The following is a 25,036-nucleotide window of genomic DNA, read 5'->3' on the forward strand; positions in this document are numbered from 1 at the left end:
TTTTTTATAAAATAGGTATTTATGTAATGCTGCGCACCTATCTGTTAACTCAGATTTTATTTTAAGAATTCCGAAACGCATAAAAATGAAGATTTAGTATGACATGCACATTTGTGCAATTGTTTCATCATAATTAATTATTATTGTTATCGCAGGACTATTGTGACGTCACAAAGTCAAAATAACCTCGGCGAATTATTTTCGAGTTTTTGCATCTCGGATTCTAGCTTAGCGCGTATTAATTTGAATTTATACTACAGTATAGGAAGGCGTGCACTTGTGATATTCACTGTCCGAGTCCAATTCACCTTGGTTGGCTTTTATATTGTGTGCATTGCTGTTTTATTCTTTATAATTAATCTTAGTCTTCTTTCGGTGGGTGTGCACAACGTGTTATATTGATGGAATATATATTTTTAAACATAAAAAATAATGTAATTGAAACTGATTAGGTATTTTAGGGATTAGACATTGTAGATACTGAGAATTACATTCGTTTTTGGAATGTCAAGTTTTTAGGACTGGTGCATAAGAGTAAAATTGCAAAATTGCGTATGTCCCCAAGTCATAGACACATTTCGGCCTAAGTCACAGTGCGCCATTATGACGTCACTTAACTGCGTCGTACAAATAAACTTAAATCCGGCTACGATCAAAAAATAGAACCATGGCAAATTATTGACTCTCAATGGCATAACAATATCATTAGGAAGTTTTTTACGTTTTTCTCAAAACTGCTAAAAATGACTTACGCGATTCGGTTATTAGCGTGACGATATGATAGTTAAAAGTATCGACTTTCATTAGGATGATTTCCTGTGACCGATACCCATATTTAAAATTCCGTACCGTATATTAATTTAATGTTGTTCAACGTAATTCATGGTTGCGTCGACTTACAATAAAATAAAAGCCTTACTACTCTAAACTACCACCATTGTGTAAATGACATGGATGGCTGTACATGACAGCAGGCGCATCCGATAGTCACGCCCGAGTGCCTAAGTTGATGGAATCTTCATGCGAAAAGAATTGCTATCTTAGTTACAGGTCAAAATAATTTCAATTCTAACACAAAATATACAAAAATACGAATAATTTGGCAACGAGTTCTTGGTCCACCAGGAGATGCTTGGTGACACACCAGTGAACCGTAAACCACCAGTTTAGAAGCGCCAATTTATGATGTGTATGTTATATCCATAATAAACTCAAGCATTCAAGATATGTATCGCAATCACAGAAACACCATTAGCGCAAAATTACACACAACATGACATATTGCGTTGTCAGAACGTTACAAATTCGTATAAGCTTGTTTTACAAGTTTGTTCTAATAAATTTTATTCCTATATTAATACATAATATAATATACTACATATTAATTCTATGAATCATTCTAAAACATGTATCACTTGTTACAAATAGTTTCCAATAGAGTTCTACAAAATGTGAATCAATAGATGGAATGATACAATGAAGTCAATAGCAAAATGAATCTGCTTTCGAAACTCACAAACACAATATTCAAAATATGAAAAGAATGTGAATTTGAATGAGAAAATCCAACGGAAAACTAGAAAACAATAAAATGTGAAGTAACACAAATGAATCGTGAATTGTGCTGATTCGATTTATTCAAATAAATGACCAACTGACCATAAAATCATTATTGTTAAAATTGAATAGTCAGAAGAACATGAAAATCTTGCAACATCATTTGCAATAAAAAATTTGGTGGATCATATTTTTCAATCTCAGCATTTCCTCTGATCGTATGAATGACTGAATGGGATCATGCATAAAGTAGCATGAAATTCAAAAGAAATATCCTGGCAATTTTTTTTTCGAGGTTGTTTGCATTTATTTTTCGTTCTGAATCTTCAATGATAAATTTATATTTTTATGGAACTGATAAAATAAAGCAACCGTCAAACAGTAAACGCGAGTTGTGATCAGTGTCTTCCGTCACTGATGCAAAAATGTGAAATTAAAAAAAAAAAAAATTTACCACCTTGTAAAAACCAATTATTAATATCCAGTTGGGGTTAGGGTTGGAAATGATTTGAAAATGATTTGAAAATTTGAATTTCGAGCGCAATCTGCATTCCTGATTCAAACCCTAACTGGATAATTACTAATTTTACTATTTTGAACGGTGGCAGTGTTTTTTTTTGCGAGCGCTTTGTACAAAAGATCCCTCGAGTTGTATTGGGACATATTGCTTGCAATTAATTATTGTTATTATATCCGTGTTGAGAGCGAGCTGTCTCTCTACAGACTGTTTTGTTTAAATTTGCATTTGGATTGTATGGTTTTACAAATGCTGTCCAAATGAGGCAGACGCAAAGAGTCAAAAAAGCACTTAAATGAGTAAAAAACAGACATCTATACCTGGAATTTCACATCAACTTTACGACGTTTGTTGGAATATTCCTCTTTTTCATTTGTAAGGAAAATTATTGTACAATTGATTTTGTTAACTTCATTCATGACGAAGATTTGAAAGAAACATCAATTTTTTATCAACGACCGGAAAGTATTCCAGCATTGTAGGAAAATACGCTCCCATTGCTTATATCCTTTTTTTTTATCAATGCCAATGCAACAAATAGGATTCCGCATTTGCATTCTATTTTTTTTTCAAATAATACAAAGAGTTGACGGCAGTAAAGTGTTTTTTTGTCACCAAAAAGTATATAATAGGAGATAATGTTGAAAAACAAAGCACAACTGTTGGACGGGTCCAGAGAAACGAAGAACTAAGTTTGTGTGCTTTCCAAATGCCTTTGTAAATTCTGCAACATTCCATCATGTAAATTGAATATGAAATTATTCAAAGAGACGAAATTCAAGAATTTGGATACAAAAACTATTTAGAAACGTGTACAAAAATTTAGTTATATTTAACATAATAGGCATTTTATGAGAAATTTCGCTGCACACTTATATTTATAACTCTAAAAATATAACTCATCTAATAATGAGACTTCCGCAATTCTTCATCAAATATATCGAATAATCATTAATCTCTGAGTAGACAAACATTTCACAGTCAATGCTTGCAAGTAACTTTGTTTTTGGCCAAAAGTACACTAAAAAAACATTTAAAGTATATGTTTTCCATACAGTATTAATCTTAAACATGTTGATGAACATCGCTACCAAAGGTGTTTTAATTTTGTTAGTAATTGGGATTTCGAAAACAAATGGCGCGTGCTGCGGTCGTGGCGATCATGGTATGTATATTTTTATATTTGAATATTTAAATTTTAATTCATCTAAATAAGAAACTAAAAATGCGTAGTTTTTTATTTAATATCTCACTGGTTTGCAACCTTTGAAGAACTAACTCAATTCAATATGTTTATGTTTACATTTCCACCACAAGTTTTCAGAAAAATGAATGTAAATTACATACAGTTCAGTTGTACACGCACAAAAATTTTATTTTCAGTAACTCATATTTCTTTTATGAATTCTATGCTTATTTCCGTACGAATTTGTTTTTTCGGTGCATCTCAGGATTTTGTCAAGATTGTGCCAAGGTGAGCATTTGGGGAAGACAAAAATGTTGTGGCCTGACAAGTGGTAACAAAAGTGGAGGATGCAATATATTTTGTTGCAATTGTATATGTGCTCATGGACATCCTATTATCACCTGTAAGTCTACTTACTTGTTATTATTCGTAGAAAAGCAACGCGGTATTTTTCCTATTCGAGTGATAATATTAATTAGAAAAATCAAAATGTTATTTAGTTTTGGTAACAAGTTGTTCAATCTGGGCATTGATTCCATAATTAACAATAGCTAACAACAATTCAATCTGTTGGAAAAATTTTCTGTTTCGACCGACTCCGTGTCTACAGTGAAAGTATGTGGCTTTTGTCGTGTCGCGTCACCAGCATTCTCGGTTTCTTCTTCGGCAAGTTTATGTGCTTACTGCTTACAAGCTTAAAATGAGAAAAATCATATAAAAATGAGTCTGTCTGAAGTTGGTCAGATTTTTTCTTTCAGCATGTGTTTATCGACTCTTTGCTCAGTTACTTTGGAGTTCATTATAAGTGAGAAATTTGGCGGAAATGATGACATTAATGATATATATTACAAATTTTTTGAAACGATTTTTCAATTTTACTTAGACAAGAGATACTTGAAAGAGGGCGAAACAAGCCGCTACACTTGTAAGCAAGACGTTCATACCGTTCCTCACGGTGATGTTGACAAATACATCGACCACGATTCCAAGAAAAGCGCTTGGGAAGTTTTCAACAGCGTCGATCAAGACCAGGATCTCAAAATCAACCGGAATGAGTTTTTCGACGCTATGAAAGCTCGCTTGTCAGTGAGTAGAAATGAAGAAATATCGTTTAATAAATTTACTATATTTAATACTACTACATTAGGTAAAAAGAGACGCAAATATTTACAAATTTCGGCTATATTTTGCCATATTCTGGGGAATTGGGTGGAAAATAAGATAATTCAAAAAGACGAGTTATCAAATGAAACGTGGAGAGTAAAGTATTGGTAAAAGCATTCCCAAATCAACGATATTTTGCCTGAAATATTGCTATGCTTGTTATACATTTCAAACGATATTACTACCAATACCCAATAGTAAAACATCAAAATGATTGAATAGGATCTGGCACTGACTCGATATAGAATTTAGGAATTATTTTTTTGGTCAGGTATAAAAATATGAAAAACAACTCAATAAGAAATGCTGAACTGACAAAATCTAAAAAAATTCGCAAAATTCATAAAAGCTTGTATTTGTACGTAGTGCTAACTACGATATGATCCGGTAAACGGTAACATTGTGTGCGGTACTCTTTGAATAAGAATTTCCATGTGTTCAATGTGTTTTTACTAACAGAATGACAACGATGATGCTGACTTATTCGCATCTCATCTGCTGGATACCGATTTCCTCGACACAATATCCGCCTATTTAGATGCTGATGATGAGGTGGTTCATGATACCGTGAAGGAACGTGCCATGCGTTCAATTTTCCAGGAGTTTGATAAAATGGATGTGGATGAAGACGGGTATATCCAGGCTGGCGAATTCGACAAGGATTTAAAATAAACCAAAAGTTATATCCTATTGCCAGAAATTTCATTTTAAATTGAACCAAATTTCATTTTAAATTGAATCATGAACAGAGAAAATTTCATTTCCATAATATAACATGATAGATTACTTTTTGTACATATATACACCAATTAAAAAGAATCTTAGAATGATTGATAAAAATCTTTTCCGGCCTTAATTCTTGAGAAAATTGTTTTCGTAGCTTGAAACGATTTTAGACCCTCGTTTTCAGGCCGTAACCGCTAGCTGTTATGATCTAACTTCAGATTTTTTCAAATTGCAGAACCCCTCCCTTTAAAAATTCATGGCTAACATTGGAAGTTAACGATAATTTTAGTGCTATTTCAATATTATTTTATATAATGATTATTTTGAGCTTGTCGGTGTGATTTAGAACCAGTCCAATCATTCAATGATAGTTGGTCACAGACCTTCAGATTATAGAGATTATAGAAAATCTTGAGATTTTTCTGACACTATGGCAGTAACCACTGTTAGGAAAGTGATATTTTTGACTTTCATTATAATATACCCGAAGTTGCATTCAAACATTGTATGGTTGTATTGTATTGTATTTATGATTGTTGTGGCAGAAAGATTTCAGTGATATCTACGTCGATTCATATTCACAATGAAAACCTTGTTTCGTTTACGTCCGGTAAATACCGCCTTCATCATCATCAAAGCACGCTATTCATATATGTACTGAAATGGTTTACAAAATTTCGCTCCACTGGAAAAACTTTTTCTAAAATATATACCGAGCAAATTTGGTGATTCAATTGGAAATTTGAATTTGTGAAATATTTTGCGGAAATTTTCATTGGCAATAGACAAAAGCGGGAAACAATTTGATGTTATACAAATACGCTCGGTAAAATATTTTTATAAAAAAAATTTTCACGGAAAAATATTCCTTCGAGACCTGACGAAATTTTCTTTCTATGAGCCACATTTTGACGAATGTAAAGTGCAATCCTGCCCTACGCAAATCATTTGAACTTATGATTTATCAATTTTGGATTAATAAGTCCTTGTCAAAGTCCTACGCAACTTCATGAGAAAAGTATTGCTATCCTATTTAAAAGTCGAAATTATTTCAATTCTAACACAAAATATACAAAAATACGAATATTTTGGCAAAATGAAACTGATTTCGAAACTCACCCAGTATTCAAAACATAAAAATTTAAATGGGAAAATCTGACAGAAAACTAAAAAAAAGGTGTAATACCGCAAATGAATAGTGAATGCATATTTGATTTATTCAAATAAATGACTAACTGATCAAAAATCATTAATGTTAAAACTGAATAGGCAGAAGAACAAGAAGAACATGCAAATCTTGCAACTTCATTTGCACTGGAAAATTTTGCGAATCATATTTTTCAATCTCAGCATTTCCTCTAATTGTGCAAACAATTGAAAGAAATCACGCATAATGTAGCCTGAAATTTATAAAAAATATTCTGGAAATTTCATTTTCAAAATTGTTTGCATTTATCTTTTGTTTTGAATCCTCAATGTTAGATTTATATTTTATGAAATTGGTATATAAAAGCAACATTCAAAGATTCCAGAAAAACACACTCACCACGTTTTAAACGACAAATTAGTTATTATCCAGTTGGGGATAGGGTTAGGAATGACTTGGAAATTTGAATTTCCAGCGCTATATTATCTCAATCGTTGGTGGTGTTTTTATTTTCAAATAATACAAATTGTTAACGGTAGTGAAATTTATTTTTTCACCAAAAGGTATATAATAGAAGATAATGTTGAAAATGAACGCACAACTGTTGGCCGGACAGATAAACAAACTGCTAAATTTGTGCGATTTTTAAATGCCTTCGAAAATAATCAGAGAAAAATAGTGGATAGAAACCTAAATATTTAGAAACATTGTCTTGAATATTACAAATTTGATTTTTGTTTTATGTTCAGTAAATTCGGCAAAAATTGGAGGAGTTGGGTATAAAAAAATTGAGAAATATGTACACAAATTCAATTATATTTAACTTAATAGGCCATTTTATCAAAATATTCCATGCTAATTTTTATTCATAACTCTACAAAAGGAAGACAAACATTTTCCAAACAATGCTTGCTAGTAATTTTGTCTTTGGCCCAAAATACACCTGAAAATGACATTTAAAATATGTCTTTTATACAGCATTAATCTTAAACATGTTGAGCTCCGTTACCAAGGGTGTTTTAATCCTATTAGTAATTGGAATTTTGAAAACAAATGGCGATTGCTGCGGTCGTGGTAAACACGGTATGTATATTTTTATACTTGTGTATTTTAAATCTCAACTTATCTGAACAATAAATTTAAAATGCGCAATTTTTTCTGTAATATCTCACTGGTTCCCAACGTTTGAAAAACTAGTTCAATTCCCTGTTCTTATGGGCTTATACCATTTTCGCCACAAATTTTCAGAAAAATGATTGTGAATTACAGTTGTACACGCACAAAAATTTCATTTTCAGTAACCCATATTTATTTTTATGAATTGTATGTTTTACCGTCGACTTTGGTTTTTCGTTTATCTCAGGATTTTGTCAAAATTGTGCGAAGGTTAGCATTTGGGGAAGACAAAAATGTTGTGGCCTGACAAGTGGAAAGAAAGGTGGAGGATGCAATATATTTTGTTGCAATTGTATATGTGCTCATGGACATCCTATTATCACCTGTAAGTCTACTTACTTGGTATTATTCGTAGAAAAGCAACGAGGTATTTTTCCTATTCGTGTGATAATATTGATTATAAAAATCAAAATGTTATTTAGTTTTGGTAACAATCTGGGCATTGATTCCACAATTAACAATAGCTATCAAAAATTCAATCCGTTGGATAAATTTTCTGTTTCGACCGACTCCGTGTCTACAGTGAAAGTATGTAGCTTTTGCCGTGTCGCGTCACCAGCATCCTCGGTTTCTTCTTCGGCAAGTTTATGTGCTTACTGCTTACAAGCTTAAAATGAGAAAAATCATATAAAAATGAGTCTGTCTGAAGATGGTCAGATTTGTTCTTTCAGCATGTGTTTATCGACTCTTTGCTTAGTTACTTTGGAGTTCATTATAACTGAGAAATTCGGCGGAAATGATGACATTAATGATATATATTACAAATTTTTTAAAACGATTTTTCAATTTTACTTAGACAAGAGATACTTGAAAGAGGGCGAAAGAAGCCACTACACTTGTAAGCGAGACGTTCATACCGTTCCTCACGGTGATGTTGACAGATACATCGACCACGATTCCAAGAAAAGCGCTTGGGAAGTTTTCAACAGCGTCGATCAAGACCAGGATCTCAAATCAACCGGAATGAGTTTTTCGACGCTATCAAAGCTCGCTTGTCAGTGAGTAGAAATGAAGAAATATACCTTACTAAATTTACTATATTTAATACTACTACATTAGATAAAAAAGAGACGCAAATATGTATAAATTTCTGCTATATTTTGCCATATTCCGGGGAATTGAGTAGAAAATAAGATAATTTAAGAAGACGAGTTATCAAGTGAAACGTGAAGAGTAAAGTATTTGTAAAAGCATTCCCAAATCAACGATATTTTGCCAGAAATATTGCTATGCTTGTTATACATTTCAAACGATATCACCACTAATACCCAATAGTAAAACATCAAAATGATTGAATAGGATCTGGCACTGACTCGATATAGAATTTAGGAATTACTTTTTTGGTCAGGTATAAAAATAGGAGAAACAACTCAATACGAAATGCTGAACTGACGAAATTCCAAAAAAAATCGCAAAATTCGTAAAAGCTTGTATTCGTACGTAGTGCTAACTACGATATGACCCGGTAAACGGTAACATTGTGTATACTCTTTGATTTGAATAAGAATTTCCATGTGTTCAATGTGTTTTTACTAACAGGATGACAACGATGATGCTGACTTATTCGCATCTCATCTGCTGGATACCGATTTCCTCGACACAATATCCGCCTATTTAGATGCTGATGATGAGGTGGTTCATGATACCGTGAAGGAACGTGCCATGCGTTCAATTTTCCAGGAGTTTGATAAAATGGATGTGGATGAAGACGGGTATATCCAGGCTGGCGAATTCGACAAAGATTTAAAATAAACCAAAAGTTATATCCTATTGCCAGAAATTTGATTTTAGATTGAACTATAATATCATGAACTGAGAAAATTTCATTTCCGTAACATATAATAGGTTGCTTTTTGTACATATACCAAATAAAAAGTCACAGACTGATTGTTAACTATTTGACTTTTAAAATCTTTTCCGGTCTCAATTTTTGAAGAAATATTTTGAAATAAGAAGTACACTGAAAAGCATCTCATGTGTTATTGACTGTTGTTTATTTGTGATAATTTACAAACCATATATTATATACCGCATTTTCTTGGACTTCATCATGTTTGGTATTAGCGGGGCATTAAGATTCTATAATATCGTGTCGTGAGCCAAGGACGTATATTCATGGGGTAATCCCATTTTGAAATGTGAACAAAGCAGTTTTCTGTATCAAACATAGCAATTTTTGAGCTTGAAACGCTCTTACACCCTCAAAACTCCCGAGAACTCTTGTTTTCCGACCAGACCCGCTAGATGTTATGATCTAACTTCAGATTTCTTCAAATTGCAGAACCCCTCCCTTTAAAGATTCCTGGCTAACATTGGAAGTTAACGATAATTTTAGTGCTATTTCAATATTATTTTATATAATGATTATTTTGAGCTTGTCGGTGTGATTTAGAACCAGTCCAATCATTCAATGATAGTTGGTCACAGACCTTCCGATTATAGAAAATTCTACGATTTAAGAATTGACTGAGATTTTTCTGACAATATGGCAGTAACCACTGTTAGGAAAGTGATATTTTTGACTTTTATATTATAATATACTCAAATTTGCATTCAAACATTGTATGGTTGTATTGTATTGTATTTATGATTGTGGTGGCAGAAAGATTTCAGTGATATCTGCATCGATTCATATTCACAATGGAAACCTTGTTTCGTTTACGTCCGGTAAATACCGCCTTCATCATCATCAAAGCACGCAATTCATATATGTACTGAAATGGTTTACAAAATTTCACTCCACTGGAAAAACTTTTTTTAAAATATATACCGAGCAAATTTGGTGATTCAATTGGAAATTTGAATTTGTGAAATATTTTGCGGAAATTTTCATTGGCAATAGACAAAAGCGGGAAGCAATTTGATGTTATACAAATACGCTTGGTAAAATATTTAAAAAAAAAAAATTTTCACGGAAAAATATTCCTTCGAGACCTGACGAAATTTTCTTTCTATGAGCCACATTTTGACGAATGTAAAGTGCAATACTGCCCTACGCAAATCATTTGAACTTATGATTTATCAATTTTGGATTAATAAGTCCTTGTCAAAGTCCTGCGCAACTTCATGAGAAAAGTATTGCTATCCTATTTAAAATTCGAAATAATTTCAATTCTAACACAAAATATACAAAAATACGAATATTTTGGCAAAATGAATCTGATTTCGAAACTCATCCAGTATTCAAAACACAAAAATTTAAATGGGAAAATCTGACAGAAAACTAAAAAAAGGTGTAATACCGCAAATGAATGGTGAATGCATATTTGATTTATTCAAATAAATGACTAACTGATCAAAAATCATTAATGTTAAAACTGAATAGGCAGAAGAACAAGAAGAACATGCACATCTTGCAACTTCATTTGCACAGGAAAATTTTGCGAATCATATTTTTCAATCTCAGCATTTCCTCTAATTGTGCAAACAATTGAAAGAAATCACGCATAATGTAGCCTGAAATTTATAAAAAATATTCTGGAAATTTCATTTTCAAAATTGTTTGCATTTATCTTTTGTTTTGAATCCTCAATGTTAGATTTATATTTTATGAAATTGGTATATAAAAGCAACATTCAAAGATTCCAGAAAAACACACTCACCACGTTTTAAACGACAAATTAGTTATTATCCAGTTGGGGATAGGGTTAGGAATGACTTGGAAATTTGAATTTCCAGCGCTATATTATCTCAATCGTTGGTGGTGTTTTTATTTTCAAATAATACAAATTGTTAACGGTAGTGAAATTTATTTTTTCACCAAAAGGTATATAATAGAAGATAATGTTGAAAATGAACGCACAACTGTTGGCCGGACAGATAAACAAACTGCTAAATTTGTGCGATTTTTAAATGCCTTCGAAAATAATCAGAGAAAAATAGTGGATAGAAACCTAAATATTTAGGAACATTGTCTTGAATATTACAAATTTGATTTTTGTTTTATGTTCAGTAAATTCGGCAAAAATTGGAGGAGTTGGGTATAAAAAAATTGAGAAATATGTACACAAATTCAATTATATTTAACTTAATAGGCCATTTTATCAAAATATTCCATGCTAATTTTTATTCATAACTCTACAAAAGGAAGACAAACATTTTCCAAACAATGCTTGCTAGTAATTTTGTCTTTGGCCCAAAATACACCTGAAAATGACATTTAAAATATGTCTTTTATACAGCATTAATCTTAAACATGTTGAGCTCCGTTACCAAGGGTGTTTTAATCCTATTAGTAATTGGAATTTTGAAAACAAATGGCGATTGCTGCGGTCGTGGTAAACACGGTATGTATATTTTTATACTTGTGTATTTTAAATCTCAACTTATCTGAACAATAAATTTAAAATGCGCAATTTTTTCTGTAATATCTCACTGGTTCCCAACGTTTGAAAAACTAGTTCAATTCCCTGTTCTTATAGGCTTATACCATTTTCGCCACAAATTTTCAGAAAAATGATTGTGAATTACAGTTGTACACGCACAAAAATTTCATTTTCAGTAACCCATATATATTTATTTTTATGAATTGTATGTTTTACCGTCGACTTTGGTTTTTCGTTTATCTCAGGATTTTGTCAAAATTGTGCGAAGGTTAGCATTTGGGGAAGACAAAAATGTTGTGGCCTGACAAGTGGAAAGAAAGGTGGAGGATGCAATATATTTTGTTGCAATTGTATATGTGCTCATGGACATCCTATTATCACCTGTAAGTCTACTTACTTGGTATTATTCGTAGAAAAGCAACGAGGTATTTTTCCTATTCGTGTGATAATATTGATTATAAAAATCAAAATGTTATTTAGTTTTGGTAACAATCTGGGCATTGATTCCACAATTAACAATAGCTATCAAAAATTCAATCCGTTGGATAAATTTTCTGTTTCGACCGACTCCGTGTCTACAGTGAAAGTATGTAGCTTTTGCCGTGTCGCGTCACCAGCATCCTCGGTTTCTTCTTCGGCAAGTTTATGTGCTTACTGCTTACAAGCTTAAAATGAGAAAAATCATATAAAAATGAGTCTGTCTGAAGATGGTCAGATTTGTTCTTTCAGCATGTGTTTATCGACTCTTTGCTTAGTTACTTTGGAGTTCATTATAACTGAGAAATTCGGCGGAAATGATGACATTAATGATATATATTACAAATTTTTTGAAACGATTTTTCAATTTTACTTAGACAAGAGATACTTGAAAGAGGGCGAAAGAAGCCACTACACTTGTAAGCGAGACGTTCATACCGTTCCTCACGGTGATGTTGACAGATACATCGACCACGATTCCAAGAAAAGCGCTTGGGAAGTTTTCAACAGCGTCGATCAAGACCAGGATCTCAAAATCAACCGGAATGAGTTTTTCGACGCTATCAAAGCTCGCTTGTCAGTGAGTAGAAATGAAGAAATATACCTTACTAAATTTACTATATTTAATACTACTACATTAGATAAAAAAGAGACGCAAATATGTATAAATTTCTGCTATATTTTGCCATATTCCGGGGAATTGAGTGGAAAATAAGATAATTTAAGAAGACGAGTTATCAAGTGAAACGTGAAGAGTAAAGTATTTGTAAAAGCATTCCCAAATCAACGATATTTTGCCAGAAATATTGCTATGCTTGTTATACATTTCAAACGATATCACCACTAATACCCAATAGTAAAACATCAAAATGATTGAATAGGATCTGGCACTGACTCGATATAGAATTTAGGAATTACTTTTTTGGTCAGGTATAAAAATAGGAGAAACAACTCAATACGAAATGCTGAACTGACGAAATTCCAAAAAAAATCGCAAAATTCGTAAAAGCTTGTATTCGTACGTAGTGCTAACTACGATATGACCCGGTAAACGGTAACATTGTGTACACTCTTTGATTTGAATAAGAATTTCCATGTGTTCAATGTGTTTTTACTAACAGGATGACAACGATGATGCTGACTTATTCGCATCTCATCTGCTGGATACCGATTTCCTCGACACAATATCCGCCTATTTAGATGCTGATGATGAGGTGGTTCATGATACCGTGAAGGAACGTGCCATGCGTTCAATTTTCCAGGAGTTTGATAAAATGGATGTGGATGAAGACGGGTATATCCAGGCTGGCGAATTCGACAAAGATTTAAAATAAACCAAAAGTTATATCCTATTGCCAGAAATTTGATTTTAGATTGAACTATAATATCATGAACTGAGAAAATTTCATTTCCGTAACATATAATAGGTTGCTTTTTGTACATATACCAAATAAAAAGTCACAGACTGATTGTTAACTATTTGACTTTTAAAATCTTTTCCGGTCTCAATTTTTGAAGAAATATTTTGAAATAAGAAGTACACTGAAAAGCATCTCATGTGTTATTGACTGTTGTTTATTTGTGATAATTTACAAACCATATATTATATACCGCATTTTCTTGGACTTCATCATGTTTGGTATTAGCGAGGCATTAAGATTCTATAATATCGTGTCGTGAGCCAAGGACGTATATTCATGGGGTAATCCCATTTTGAAATGTGAACAAAGCAGTTTTCTGTATCAAACATAGCAATTTTTGAGCTTGAAACGCTCTTACACCCTCAAAACTCCCGAGAACTCTTGTTTTCCGACCAGACCCGCTAGATGTTATGATCTAACTTCAGATTTCTTCAAATTGCAGAACCCCTCCCTTTAAAGATTCCTGGCTAACATTGGAAGTTAACGATAATTTTAGTGCTATTTCAATATTATTTTATATAATGATTATTTTGAGCTTGTCGGTGTGATTTAGAACCAGTCCAATCATTCAATGATAGTTGGTCACAGACCTTCCGATTATAGAAAATTCTAAGATTTAAGAATTGACTGAGATTTTTCTGACAATATGGCAGTAACCACTGTTAGGAAAGTGATATTTTTGACTTTTATATTATAATATACTCAAATTTGCATTCAAACATTGTATGGTTGTATTGTATTGTATTTATGATTGTGGTGGCAGAAAGATTTCAGTGATATCTGCATCGATTCATATTCACAATGGAAACCTTGTTTCGTTTACGTCCGGTAAATACCGCCTTCATCATCATCAAAGCACGCAATTCATATATGTACTGAAATGGTTTACAAAATTTCACTCCACTGGAAAAACTTTTTTTAAAATATATACCGAGCAAATTTGGTGATTCAATTGGAAATTTGAATTTGTGAAATATTTTGCGGAAATTTTCATTGGCAATAGACAAAAGCGGGAAGCAATTTGATGTTATACAAATACGCTTGGTAAAATATTTAAAAAAAAAAAATTTTCACGGAAAAATATTCCTTCGAGACCTGACGAAATTTTCTTTCTATGAGCCACATTTTGACGAATGTAAAGTGCAATACTGCCCTACGCAAATCATTTGAACTTATGATTTATCAATTTTGGATTAATAAGTCCTTGTCAAAGTCCTGCGCAACTTCATGAGAAAAGTATTGCTATCCTATTTAAAAGTCGAAATTATTTCAATTCTAACACAAAATATACAAAAATACGAATATTTTGGCAAAATGAATCTGATTTCGAAACTCACCCAGTATTCAAAACATAAAAATTTAAATGAGAAAATCTGACAGAAAACTAAAAAAAAGGTGTAATACCGCAAATGAATAGTGAATGAATATTTGATTTATTCAAATAAATGACTAACTGATCAAAAATCATTAATGTTAAAACTGAATAGGCAGAAGAACAAGAAGAACATGCAAATCTTGCAACTTCATTTGCACTGGAAAATTTTGCGAATCATATTTTTCAATCTCAGCATTTCTTCTAATTGTGCAAACAATTGAAAGAAATCACGCATAATGTAGCCTGAAATTTATAAAAAATATTCTGGCAATTTCATTTTCTTTTGTTTCGAATCCTCAATGTTAGATTTATATTTTATGAAATTGGTATATAAAAGCAACATTCAAAGATTCCAGAAAAACACACTCACCACGTTCTAAATGACAAATAAGTTATTATCCAGTTGGGGATAGGGTTAGGAATGACTTGAAAATTTGAATTTCTAGCGCTATATTATCTCAATCGTTGGTGGTGTTTTTATTTTCAAATAATACAAATTGTTAACGATGGTGAAATTTAATTTTTCACCAAAAGGTATATAATAGAAGATAATGTTGAAAATAAACGCACAACTGTTGGCCGGACAGATAAACAAACTGCTAAATTTGTGCGATTTTTAAATGACTTCGAAAATAATCAGAGAAAAATAGTGCATAGAAACCTAAAAATTTAAGAACATTGTCTTGAATATTACAAATTTGATTTTTGTTTTATGTTCAGTAAATTCGGCAAAAATTGGAGGAGTTGGGTATAAAAATATTGAGAAATATGTACACAAATTCAATTATATTTAACTTAATAGGCCATTTTATCAAAATATTCCATGCTAATTTTTATTCATAACTCTACAAAAGGAAGACAAACATTTTCCAAGCAATGCTTGCTAGTAATTTTGTCTTTGGCCCAAAATACACCTGAAAATGACATTTAAAATATGTCTTTTATACAGCATTAATCTTAAACATGTTGAGCTCCGTTACCAAGGGTGTTTTAATCTTATTAGTAATTGGAATTTTGAAAACAAATGGCGATTGCTGCGGTCGTGGTAAACACGGTATGTATATTTTTATACTTGTGTATTTTAAATCTCAACTTATCTGAACAATAAATTTAAAATGCGCAATTTTTCTGTAATATCTCACTGGTTCCCAACGTTTGAAAAACTAGTTCAATTCCCTGTTCTCATGGGCTTATACCATTTTCGCCACAAATTTTCAGCAAAATGATTGTGAATTACAGTTGTACACGCACAAAAATTTCATTTTCAGAAACCCATATTTATTTTTATGAATTGTATGTTTTACCGTCGACTTTGGTTTTTCGTTTATCTCAGGATTTTGTCAAAATTGTGCGAAGGTTAGCATTTGGGGAAGACAAAAATGTTGTGGCCTGACAAGTGGAAAGAAAGGTGGAGGATGCAATATATTTTGTTGCAATTGTATATGTGCTCATGGACATCCTATTATCACCTGTAAGTCTACTTACTTGGTATTATTCGTAGAAAAGCAACGAGGTATTTTTCCTATTCGTGTGATAATATTGATTATAAAAATCAAAATGTTATTTAGTTTTGGTAACAATCTGGGCATTGATTCCACAATTAACAATAGCTATCAAAAATTCAATCCGTTGGATAAATTTTCTGTTTCGACCGACTCCGTGTCTACAGTGAAAGTATGTAGCTTTTGCCGTGTCGCGTCACCAGCATTCTCGGTTTCTTCTTCGGCAAGTTTATGTGCTTACTGCTTACAAGCTTAAAATGAGAAAAATCATATAAAAATGAGTCCGTCTGAAGATGGTCAGATTTGTTCTTTCAGCATGTGTTTATCGACTCTTTGCTTAGTTACTTTGGAGTTCATTATAACTGAGAAATTCGGCGGAAATGATGACATTAATGATATATATTACAAATTTTTTGAAACGATTTTTCAATTTTACTTAGACAAGAGATACTTGAAAGAGGGCGAAACAAGCCACTACACTTGTAAGCAAGACGTTCATACCGTTCCTCACGGTGATGTTGACAGATACATCGACCACGATTCCAAGAAAAGCGCTTGGGAAGTTTTCAACAGCGTCGATCAAGACCAGGATCTCAAAATCAACCGGAATGAGTTTTTCGACGCTATCAAAGCTCGCTTGTCAGTGAGTAGAAATGAAGAAATATACTTTACTAAATTTACTATATTTAATACTACTACATTAGATAAAAAAGAGACGCAAATATGTATAAATTTCGGGTATATTTTGCCATATTCCGGGGAATGGAGTGGAAAATAAGATAATTTAAAAAGACGAGTTATCAAGTGAAACGTGAAGAGTAAAGTATTTGTAAAAGCATTCCCAAATCAACGATATTTTGCCAGAAATATTGCTATGCTTGTTATACATTTCAAACGATATCACCACTAATACCCAATAGTAAAACATCAAAATGATTGAATAGGATCTGGCACTGACTCGATATAGAATTTAGGAATTACTTTTTTGGTCAGGTATAAAAATATGAAAAACAACTCAATACGAAATGCTGAACTGACGAAATTCCAAAAAAAATCGCAAAATTCGTAAAAGCTTGTATTCGTACGTAGTGCTAACTACGATATGACCCGGTAAACGGTAACATTGTGTATACTCTTCAATTTGAATAAGAATTTCCATGTGTTCAATGTGTTTTTACTAACAGGATGACAACGATGATGCTGACTTATTCGCATCTCATCTGCTGGAAACCGATTTCCTCGACACAATATCCGCCTATTTAGATGCTGATGATGAGGTGGTTCATGATACCGTGAAGGAACGTGCCATGCGTTCAATTTTCCAGGAGTTTGATAAAATGGATGTGGATGAAGACGGGTATATCCAGGCTGGCGAATTCGACAAAGATTTAAAATAAACCAAAAGTTATATCCTATTGCCAGAAATTTGATTTTAGATTGAACTATAATATCATGAACTGAGAAAATTTCATTTTCGTAACATATAATAGGTTGCTTTTTGTACATATATATACCAAATAAAAAGTCACCGACTGATTGTTAACTATTTGACTTTTAATAATCTTTTCCGGTCTCAATTTTTGAAGAAATATTTTGAAATAAGAAGTACACTGAAAAGCATCTCATGTGTTATTGACTGTTGTTTATTTGTGATAATTTACAAACCATATAATATATACCACATTTTCTTGGACTTTATCATGTTTGGTATTAGCGAGGCATTAAGATTCTATAATATCGTGACGTGAGCCAAGGACGTATATTCATGGGGTAATCCCATTTTGAAATGTGAACAAAGCAGTTTTCTGTATCAAACATAGCAATTTTTGAGCTTGAAACGCTCTTACACCCTCAAAACTCCCGAGAACTCTAGTTTTCCGACCAGACCCGCTAGATGTTATGGTCTAACTTCAGATTTCTTCAAATTGCAGAACCCCTCCCTTTAAAAATTCCTGGCTAACATTGGAAGTTAACGATAATTTTAGTGCTATTTCAATATTATTTTATATAATGATTATTTTGAGCTTGTCGGTGTGATTTAGAACCAGTCCAATCATTCAATGATAGATAGACCTTTCGATTATAGAAAATTCTAAGATTTAAGAATTGACTGAGATTTTTCTGACAATATGGCAGTAACCACTGTTAGGAAAGTGATATTTTTGACTTTTATATTATAATATACTCAAATTTGCATTCAAACATTGTATGGTTGTATTGTATTGTATTTATGATTGTTGTGGCAGAAAGATTTCAGTGGTATCTACGTCGATTCATATTCACAATAAAAACCTTGTTTCGTTTACGTCCGGTAAATACTGCCTTCATCGTCATCAAAGCACGCTATTCATATATGTACTGAAATGATTTATAAAATTTCACTCCACTGGAAAAAAAATTTCTGAAATATATACCGAGCAAATTTGGTGATTCAATTGGAAATTTGAATTCGGGAAATAATTTGCGGAAATTTTCATTGACAATAGTCAAAAGCGGGAAACAATTTGATGTTATACAAATACGCTCGGTAAAATATTTTTATGAAAAAAATTTTACGGAAAAAAATTCCTTCGAGACCTGACGAAATTTTCTTTCTATGAGCCACATTTTGACGAATGTAAAGTGAAATCACGTCCCACGCAATTCATTTGAACTTATGATTTACCAATTTTGGATTAATGAGTCCTTGTCAAAGTCCTGCGCAAGGTCTTACGCGAAGAAGTAGGAGCGTTCGCTAAAACCCCAAATATACAAAGAAATGACGGTATCATTATAGCGCAAGCGTTTGCTCACAGGTGTTGATCAGTTTGGGGCTTAGGCCAATGCATTCATGTGTACTGAATACATTTAGGTAAAAAGTCACATAACTGAATTTTTTGAATCTCAAGTAACTTGCTAAAAAATATTCACTGGACAAAAACGGATGAGAGCTCATTGGCGAAGATCCGATTTACGATAAATTTGTAATTTTAACCAGAAAAGCATTAGCGAGAATGGCAATAACGGTAGGTAGAAGGACATTGGGATATATTAGATTGAGACTTGCTTCACCAAAACATTGTCATTATTTGATGCTTCTTGGTGCGAACCGTGCGATTTTCAAAAAAAAACCTTTGATTTTCCCCCAAAAAACATACTCCTTTTAGAAATAAATTTAAAAAGTGTGATTTTGAAATGCTGGAACAAAATTATGCATTAGATATGGAAGTGATAGTCATATTCCAATGATAGCTCATTGCAATAATCAGAAGGCCACAATGCCGACTGCAAGCCACAATGACAACTGCTGCTGCTAATAATATAGCATTCACATTAAAATGAGGCAATTCAGATTTCTTTTCCTAATGAATTTAATTGCCAATATCATAGTTTATGCGTCAACAAATTCATTTTTTTTAACTGCCTTATTTTAAGCTTGAAATTGTAAAAAAACTACCTATGTTACATCTTAGCTTATCCTTTCCACCTGTATTAGGTTCTCCCCCACTCTACGTGTGTCAGAAATAAAGCGGATATTATGGGTTATGCGAATTCATATTTTTATCATTAATTAATCATCATTAAAATAGATCATTAAAATAGAAATTAAATTCAAAGCATAAAATACTTGAACAGAAGGTTATTCTTGAATAATAAAATTCCTTTTTTGGGTAAATTAAATGAAAATTAGCATCTAATAAATACGGACAAGCATAGATACCATTTGTTGTAACTCATTCACAGGACCCCAGAATCAAAATCCAGGTTATTTGGAACATATTTTAGAAAAACATAACTTTTGTTCAAAGAGTCCTAGATTACTGAAACGATGGGTATAATCATACACAAACGGGTCAAGGGTCAATATATATATTTTTTTCATTTTTGTAAAAGTAATGTATGAGTTAGGTTCATTTCAGGCCACCATGTATATTTTATCGGAAAGTACATTATTCCGTATTCAATACATAATGAAAAGCATAATGTTTTAAAAAAAGTAAATATGAAGAACTGCGGTAAGTCTAATATATACGATAGATAACAGTTTATCATGGGGCAAGCAGATCTGTTAATCGAAACGATATTAAAATTTACGAGTTTAAACATCTCTATTTAAAAACTTGATATTCAATAAAATTTTACAGTTTTACAGGTACTGATTGTCTTCATTAGTTCTTCTACATATCCATAATTTATTTATTCCAAATCGTGGTCGAATTCAGCAGCCTGAATCAAGCCATCTCCGTTGTCATCCATCATATTGAACTCTCGAGCAATAATCGAGCCGAGATTGTTTTCGACATCTTCATCAGCATCTTCCATCAATTCTTCGTCGTTGATCGCATCGATAAAAGACAGAATTTCACCTTTATCATTGGATTTCAGAAGATCGGAGGCCAAGAGATGGGCTTCGTTGTGCTGTATTTTTGGTATCAGAGAGTTAGACAGTTTAAGTTAAATATACCAATTTAAGCCTAGATTAGTGTATATATATATATATATATATAAGTATGGATTCATAAACAATGAAACTAACCAATCTAGTAATTTGATAAGTAATGTAATCTCGCACACTCAATGCGCAAAACTTACTGACGGCAACAAAAATGCCGAATCTATTCGTCATACAACAAAATTCCCGATTATGGTTTACACACTCACCGACAGACGATTCTTGATGGCTTTCAAAAACTCGCCAGGGTTAATGACCATGTCCCCATCATCATCGATGCTGTTAAAAGTCTCCCAAGTATCTTTCATCTCTTCAATATGAATCTTGTCTTCGTCGCCTTCAGCGGTTTTGGTAGTGCATCGGTACTTGGCACTCAACCACCATCCGGCTAAAAAGAAACACAAACACAGTATAAGCAGTAGTATTAGTGGATACGAATTTCTCGTTATTCTAATGGGGCGAAGCATAAGCGTTGGTTTCCTAGCTCAATGATTTTTCGTGATTGGTGCCAAACCAACCCAAGGCTTTACATGCAAGGCTTCATTCACATGTAGCCCGTATTGCGAATCTTTCATAATTTTCACGTCGATATCGCAATGAAAACATCATCACATGAAATGCCTGCAAATGTCGATAAAGCAAGGTATGAATATAAAATTGAAGAAACCTTATTAGCCATCTAGAGCGCTAACAACATTCATCAAAATATTCTACTCTGAAAAAATAACTTAAAAATTACATACAGTTTACTACTTACAAAGTTTGACAAAGGTAGCATGGCCTTTTCTGCAGGAGCATGCACAGCAGAATACATTGCAGCCATGCCCATGTCCACTCCCGGTGCCACAACATTTTCGATGATTGATAGCACCAACCTTACTACAGTCGTTGCAATATCCTGTATTATGTAAATATGTTTACAATATCATAAAAAGTTCAACGGAATTTAAGTTAAGTTAAAGCTGAATGTATATATATACTGCACATTCTATGCAGATTATTTAAAAATTCGATTCTACACTAAATGGTTAAGAACTTTTGATCATACTATTTCCAAACGAAATTATATACATATATATATACATATGAATACTAACCCAATTTGCCATGTCCACAACATTTTGCTGAAGTTTCATAAATAGCCAGGCACGATAGAAATCCCAAAACCAACAGAATATTCATTTTGTTCAGTTAGAAATCACAATCTGAATACAAGATAGGAAGGATAAACGTTGTAACCCGAGTGCCAAGAGGTAGGTGAAGCTTTAGAGACGTTTTTTTACTATTATGGTGAAAACACTTTCTTCTGATCTTTTCTGTCCGACATGGGATAATCATGACATCATAAGATGTTGAGCATGTCTCAACACGAAATAAACTTTTAGTTTATAGTTAGAAATCTAGGTAAGCGAACGAATTCAAAGTCAACAAACGAAAGCTATTTTGATTAGATTGCGAAGCTTATATACTCAGCTAAAGGCAGTTAAATTGTGTACATCATTAGCGGAGCACTGAGAGGAAGACCTACACCTAGTTGGGAACGGTCTTGCATTTTATCGTGTGCCCATATTGTGAAAAAATGATCTACAAAAACATTTTTTCAAATGCAAAATACGTTTCCTGTTTTCTAGTCAAACAGAATTTTTTGAAGAATGCAAAATTTTTTTTGGAGTGTGATAAAGACCATATGCCAATGGGAACAGTATAGGTCAGCATCAAATATTCAAGTTTTAGCGTGACACAAAGTCAAAGCGTGATTCGAAGTCAACAAACGAAAGCTATTTTGATTAGATTGCGAAGCTTATATACCCAGGTAAAGGCAGTTAAATTGCGTACATCATTAGCGAAGCACTGAGAGGAAGACCTACACCTAGTTGGGGACGGTCTTGCATTTTATCGTGTGCCCATATTGTGAAAAAATGATCTACAAAAACATTTTTTTAAATGCAAAATACGTTTCCTGTTTACTAGTCAGACGGAATTTTTGAAGAATGCAAAATTTTTTTTGGTGTGTGATAAAGACCAATGGGAACAGTATAGGTCAGCATCAAATATTCAAGTTTTAGCGTGACACTGTCAACGCCTTGAAAATTCACGAGTCGCGACATCCTTTCGAAGTTATTGTTTCAACGGTTCAAAACTGGCTGATCAAATGGCAATAATTTCCCCGATATGATACCATCGAGTAGAATATACCTTATTGGGAATTTTCGGAGGTATTTTTGACCGTTGGGACTTCTTATAACCCGATAACCGACTATTCAATTTGATGTCTGCATGCACAGTCTGGCTTGGAAAACATAACTCGAATCAAATAAAGCCACATATCAGATCACGGTCAAATATACGATTTCGCGGCCAGACTAAGTTGAAAAAGCGACATTAGGCTTGCAGGTAATTGACAAAAATCAATTCCGTAATTACGGCAAAATCAATTACGTAATGACCCCGTAATTGTGATATTTTTCCACGCATTTAAACCTATCATAACAACCAATTGAATCCACTTCTTTTCCGAATGGGACATTGAAGTTGGGTTTTCATATTCTTGGCAGTACAACACGCCATCGGCAGATGTTAAAGACAAATATCAAGGAGTGAATTCAAATTAATTTTATTCTGATTTTTATCTTTTGTGTTAGCTTTGATTTCCTTTATCACCTTCGCAAATTAACCGTCCCATTTTTATGCGATCAATTTTATTTTATCATTACCGACACTGGTATACGGTTATTTATGGAAACGATAGTTTTTTAAAACCACCTTAGTACTGAATAAAAATTAAGGGTTTCTAATTTATTAACCAACGACGAGCGTATTCACTCATTTGATTATACTTGCGATTTCCTCGCGACGAAGACTTGTTTTTGCAGCGTCTTCTGCATTATTCGACATTACTGCCTTGTTAGCATTTTATAATAATAATTATTGATGTCGACTTATTGACGATATTCCGATTACCATGCTTCATTTTACATTTAATCATTTCGCGGACTGAATGTTTAAAACATTATTTGCGATAAATTTAGATTAAATATTATTTATTTGAGTATATTTTAAATATCGAACTTATATGATATGCCTTCTCCGAAAATACAAAAGTTATATCGCAAAACAATGCATTTTGTGACATTTATTTTACACTCACGACATTAATTTGCTAACTCAAGTCGGCGATCCTATCGGCCAAGATTGACACAAGTTTGGTCGAGTGCCGGTGGTATTCAAGTAGACGATAAATCAAAATAAGTTGCCGCATTTGGTAAGACAGTTAATCATACATGGCCGAAATATTGAGAGGAATTGTGAAAAACATCATGCGCAAGGCCAAGTCCGGACTGATATATAACGATAAAACCGTTAACAGAACATCAAGATTTTGTAATAGAAAATGGATCTCGCACAGAATAAACACACTGGCTCATATTTGATTATGTATGATAGCAGTTAAATTTTTTTGCGGTCCGCGAGGAATCCGTCGTTTTGCTGTTTCTCTGCCGTCTCAATCGCTTTACCGATGCCGAGAAGACGAAGTTGCGTTGGTTCATTACGCAATCTCTCTTTTGTCGTCATACTGGCTCATATTTGATTATGTATGATAGCAGTTAAATTTTTTTGTGGTCCGCGAGGAATCCGTCGTCTTGCTGTTTCTCTGCCGTCTCAATCGCTTTACCGATGCCGAGAAGACGAAGTTGCGTTGGTTCATTACGCAATCTCTCTTTTGTCGTCATATTGCTATTTGATAAGCGCGACATTAATTATCACGGCGAGGTATTGGCGCGAGTGATCAATCGCTCTTTTGGCTTATTTGGTTCCAATTCGTCGCGAAAGCTCTTCGTTAAATTTCACAAAATCGTCGTGTTGAAAGGTTATGGATATTTTCCTGTCTATACCCTAAGTATGAAATAAAACAGCCAAAAACAGTATGATATTCCATGTTCATATATCAAGTGTTGATATTAACATTAAAGAATGATTAAGCATTGCTAATCCACACTTGGTGGGGAATTCCCACTATTTAAACGCGTGAC

At 32.9% G+C, this 25,036-nt stretch overlaps 5 protein-coding genes across 5 annotated transcripts; 4 read left to right on the top strand and 1 right to left on the bottom strand.

Moving 5' to 3' along the window:
* Positions 1-2,764: 2,764 nt before the first annotated feature.
* Positions 2,765-5,651, top strand: LOC120348256 (uncharacterized). The gene is made up of 4 exons (XM_039418367.2): positions 2,765-3,239; positions 3,526-3,663; positions 4,144-4,346; positions 4,884-5,651. Exons 1-4 carry the CDS (start codon positions 3,059-3,061, stop codon positions 5,094-5,096), a joined length of 735 nt encoding a protein of 244 aa, XP_039274301.2. The 5' UTR covers positions 2,765-3,058; the 3' UTR covers positions 5,097-5,651.
* A 1,595-nt stretch (positions 5,652-7,246) lies between these two features.
* Positions 7,247-9,237, top strand: LOC120340980 (uncharacterized). Its single transcript, XM_039409391.2, has 4 exons — positions 7,247-7,380; positions 7,661-7,798; positions 8,270-8,471; positions 9,013-9,237. Exons 1-4 carry the CDS (start codon positions 7,290-7,292, stop codon positions 9,089-9,091), a joined length of 510 nt encoding a protein of 169 aa, XP_039265325.2. The 5' UTR covers positions 7,247-7,289; the 3' UTR covers positions 9,092-9,237.
* A 2,390-nt stretch (positions 9,238-11,627) lies between these two features.
* On the top strand, positions 11,628-15,081 carry LOC120340972 (uncharacterized). The gene is made up of 4 exons (XM_039409379.2): positions 11,628-11,759; positions 12,044-12,181; positions 12,653-12,855; positions 13,397-15,081. Exons 1-4 carry the CDS (start codon positions 11,669-11,671, stop codon positions 13,607-13,609), a joined length of 645 nt encoding a protein of 214 aa, XP_039265313.2. The 5' UTR covers positions 11,628-11,668; the 3' UTR covers positions 13,610-15,081.
* A 910-nt stretch (positions 15,082-15,991) lies between these two features.
* On the top strand, positions 15,992-18,615 carry LOC120348604 (uncharacterized). Its single transcript, XM_039418768.2, has 4 exons — positions 15,992-16,125; positions 16,405-16,542; positions 17,014-17,216; positions 17,758-18,615. The coding sequence occupies exons 1-4, from the start codon at positions 16,035-16,037 to the stop codon at positions 17,968-17,970; spliced, it is 645 nt and encodes a 214-aa protein (XP_039274702.2). The 5' UTR covers positions 15,992-16,034; the 3' UTR covers positions 17,971-18,615.
* A 1,473-nt stretch (positions 18,616-20,088) lies between these two features.
* Positions 20,089-22,493, bottom strand: LOC120348299 (uncharacterized). Its single transcript, XM_039418418.2, has 4 exons — positions 22,103-22,493; positions 21,763-21,903; positions 21,215-21,393; positions 20,089-20,971 (listed from the first exon to the last, which is right to left on the bottom strand). The coding sequence occupies exons 1-4, from the start codon at positions 22,185-22,187 to the stop codon at positions 20,750-20,752; spliced, it is 627 nt and encodes a 208-aa protein (XP_039274352.2). The 5' UTR covers positions 22,188-22,493; the 3' UTR covers positions 20,089-20,749.
* Between the last annotated feature and the right edge of the window lie 2,543 nt (positions 22,494-25,036).

Source organism: Styela clava, chromosome 1 (assembly GCF_964204865.1).
Source record: "Styela clava chromosome 1, kaStyClav1.hap1.2, whole genome shotgun sequence".
Classification (NCBI taxonomy): domain Eukaryota; kingdom Metazoa; phylum Chordata; class Ascidiacea; order Stolidobranchia; family Styelidae; genus Styela; species Styela clava.

Coding starts and splice junctions, on each gene's coding strand:
- LOC120340972 (XM_039409379.2), top strand. CDS start 11,669: ATGTTGAGCTCCGTTACCAAGGGTGTTTTAATCCTATTAGTAATTGGA. Junction 12,182..12,652: donor TGGACATCCTATTATCACCT/GTAAGTCTACTT, acceptor AATTTTACTTAG/ACAAGAGATACTTGAAAGAG. Junction 12,856..13,396: donor CTATCAAAGCTCGCTTGTCA/GTGAGTAGAAAT, acceptor TTTTACTAACAG/GATGACAACGATGATGCTGA.
- LOC120348299 (XM_039418418.2), bottom strand. CDS start 22,187: ATGAATATTCTGTTGGTTTTGGGATTTCTATCGTGCCTGGCTATTTAT. Junction 21,904..22,102: donor TTGTGGACATGGCAAATTGG/GTTAGTATTCAT, acceptor TACATAATACAG/GATATTGCAACGACTGTAGT. Junction 21,394..21,762: donor TGCTACCTTTGTCAAACTTT/GTAAGTAGTAAA, acceptor GTTTCTTTTTAG/CCGGATGGTGGTTGAGTGCC.
- LOC120348256 (XM_039418367.2), top strand. CDS start 3,059: ATGCTTGCAAGTAACTTTGTTTTTGGCCAAAAGTACACTAAAAAAACA. Junction 3,664..4,143: donor TGGACATCCTATTATCACCT/GTAAGTCTACTT, acceptor AATTTTACTTAG/ACAAGAGATACTTGAAAGAG. Junction 4,347..4,883: donor CTATGAAAGCTCGCTTGTCA/GTGAGTAGAAAT, acceptor TTTTACTAACAG/AATGACAACGATGATGCTGA.
- LOC120348604 (XM_039418768.2), top strand. CDS start 16,035: ATGTTGAGCTCCGTTACCAAGGGTGTTTTAATCTTATTAGTAATTGGA. Junction 16,126..16,404: donor CTGCGGTCGTGGTAAACACG/GTATGTATATTT, acceptor CGTTTATCTCAG/GATTTTGTCAAAATTGTGCG. Junction 16,543..17,013: donor TGGACATCCTATTATCACCT/GTAAGTCTACTT, acceptor AATTTTACTTAG/ACAAGAGATACTTGAAAGAG.
- LOC120340980 (XM_039409391.2), top strand. CDS start 7,290: ATGTTGAGCTCCGTTACCAAGGGTGTTTTAATCCTATTAGTAATTGGA. Junction 7,381..7,660: donor CTGCGGTCGTGGTAAACACG/GTATGTATATTT, acceptor CGTTTATCTCAG/GATTTTGTCAAAATTGTGCG. Junction 7,799..8,269: donor TGGACATCCTATTATCACCT/GTAAGTCTACTT, acceptor AATTTTACTTAG/ACAAGAGATACTTGAAAGAG.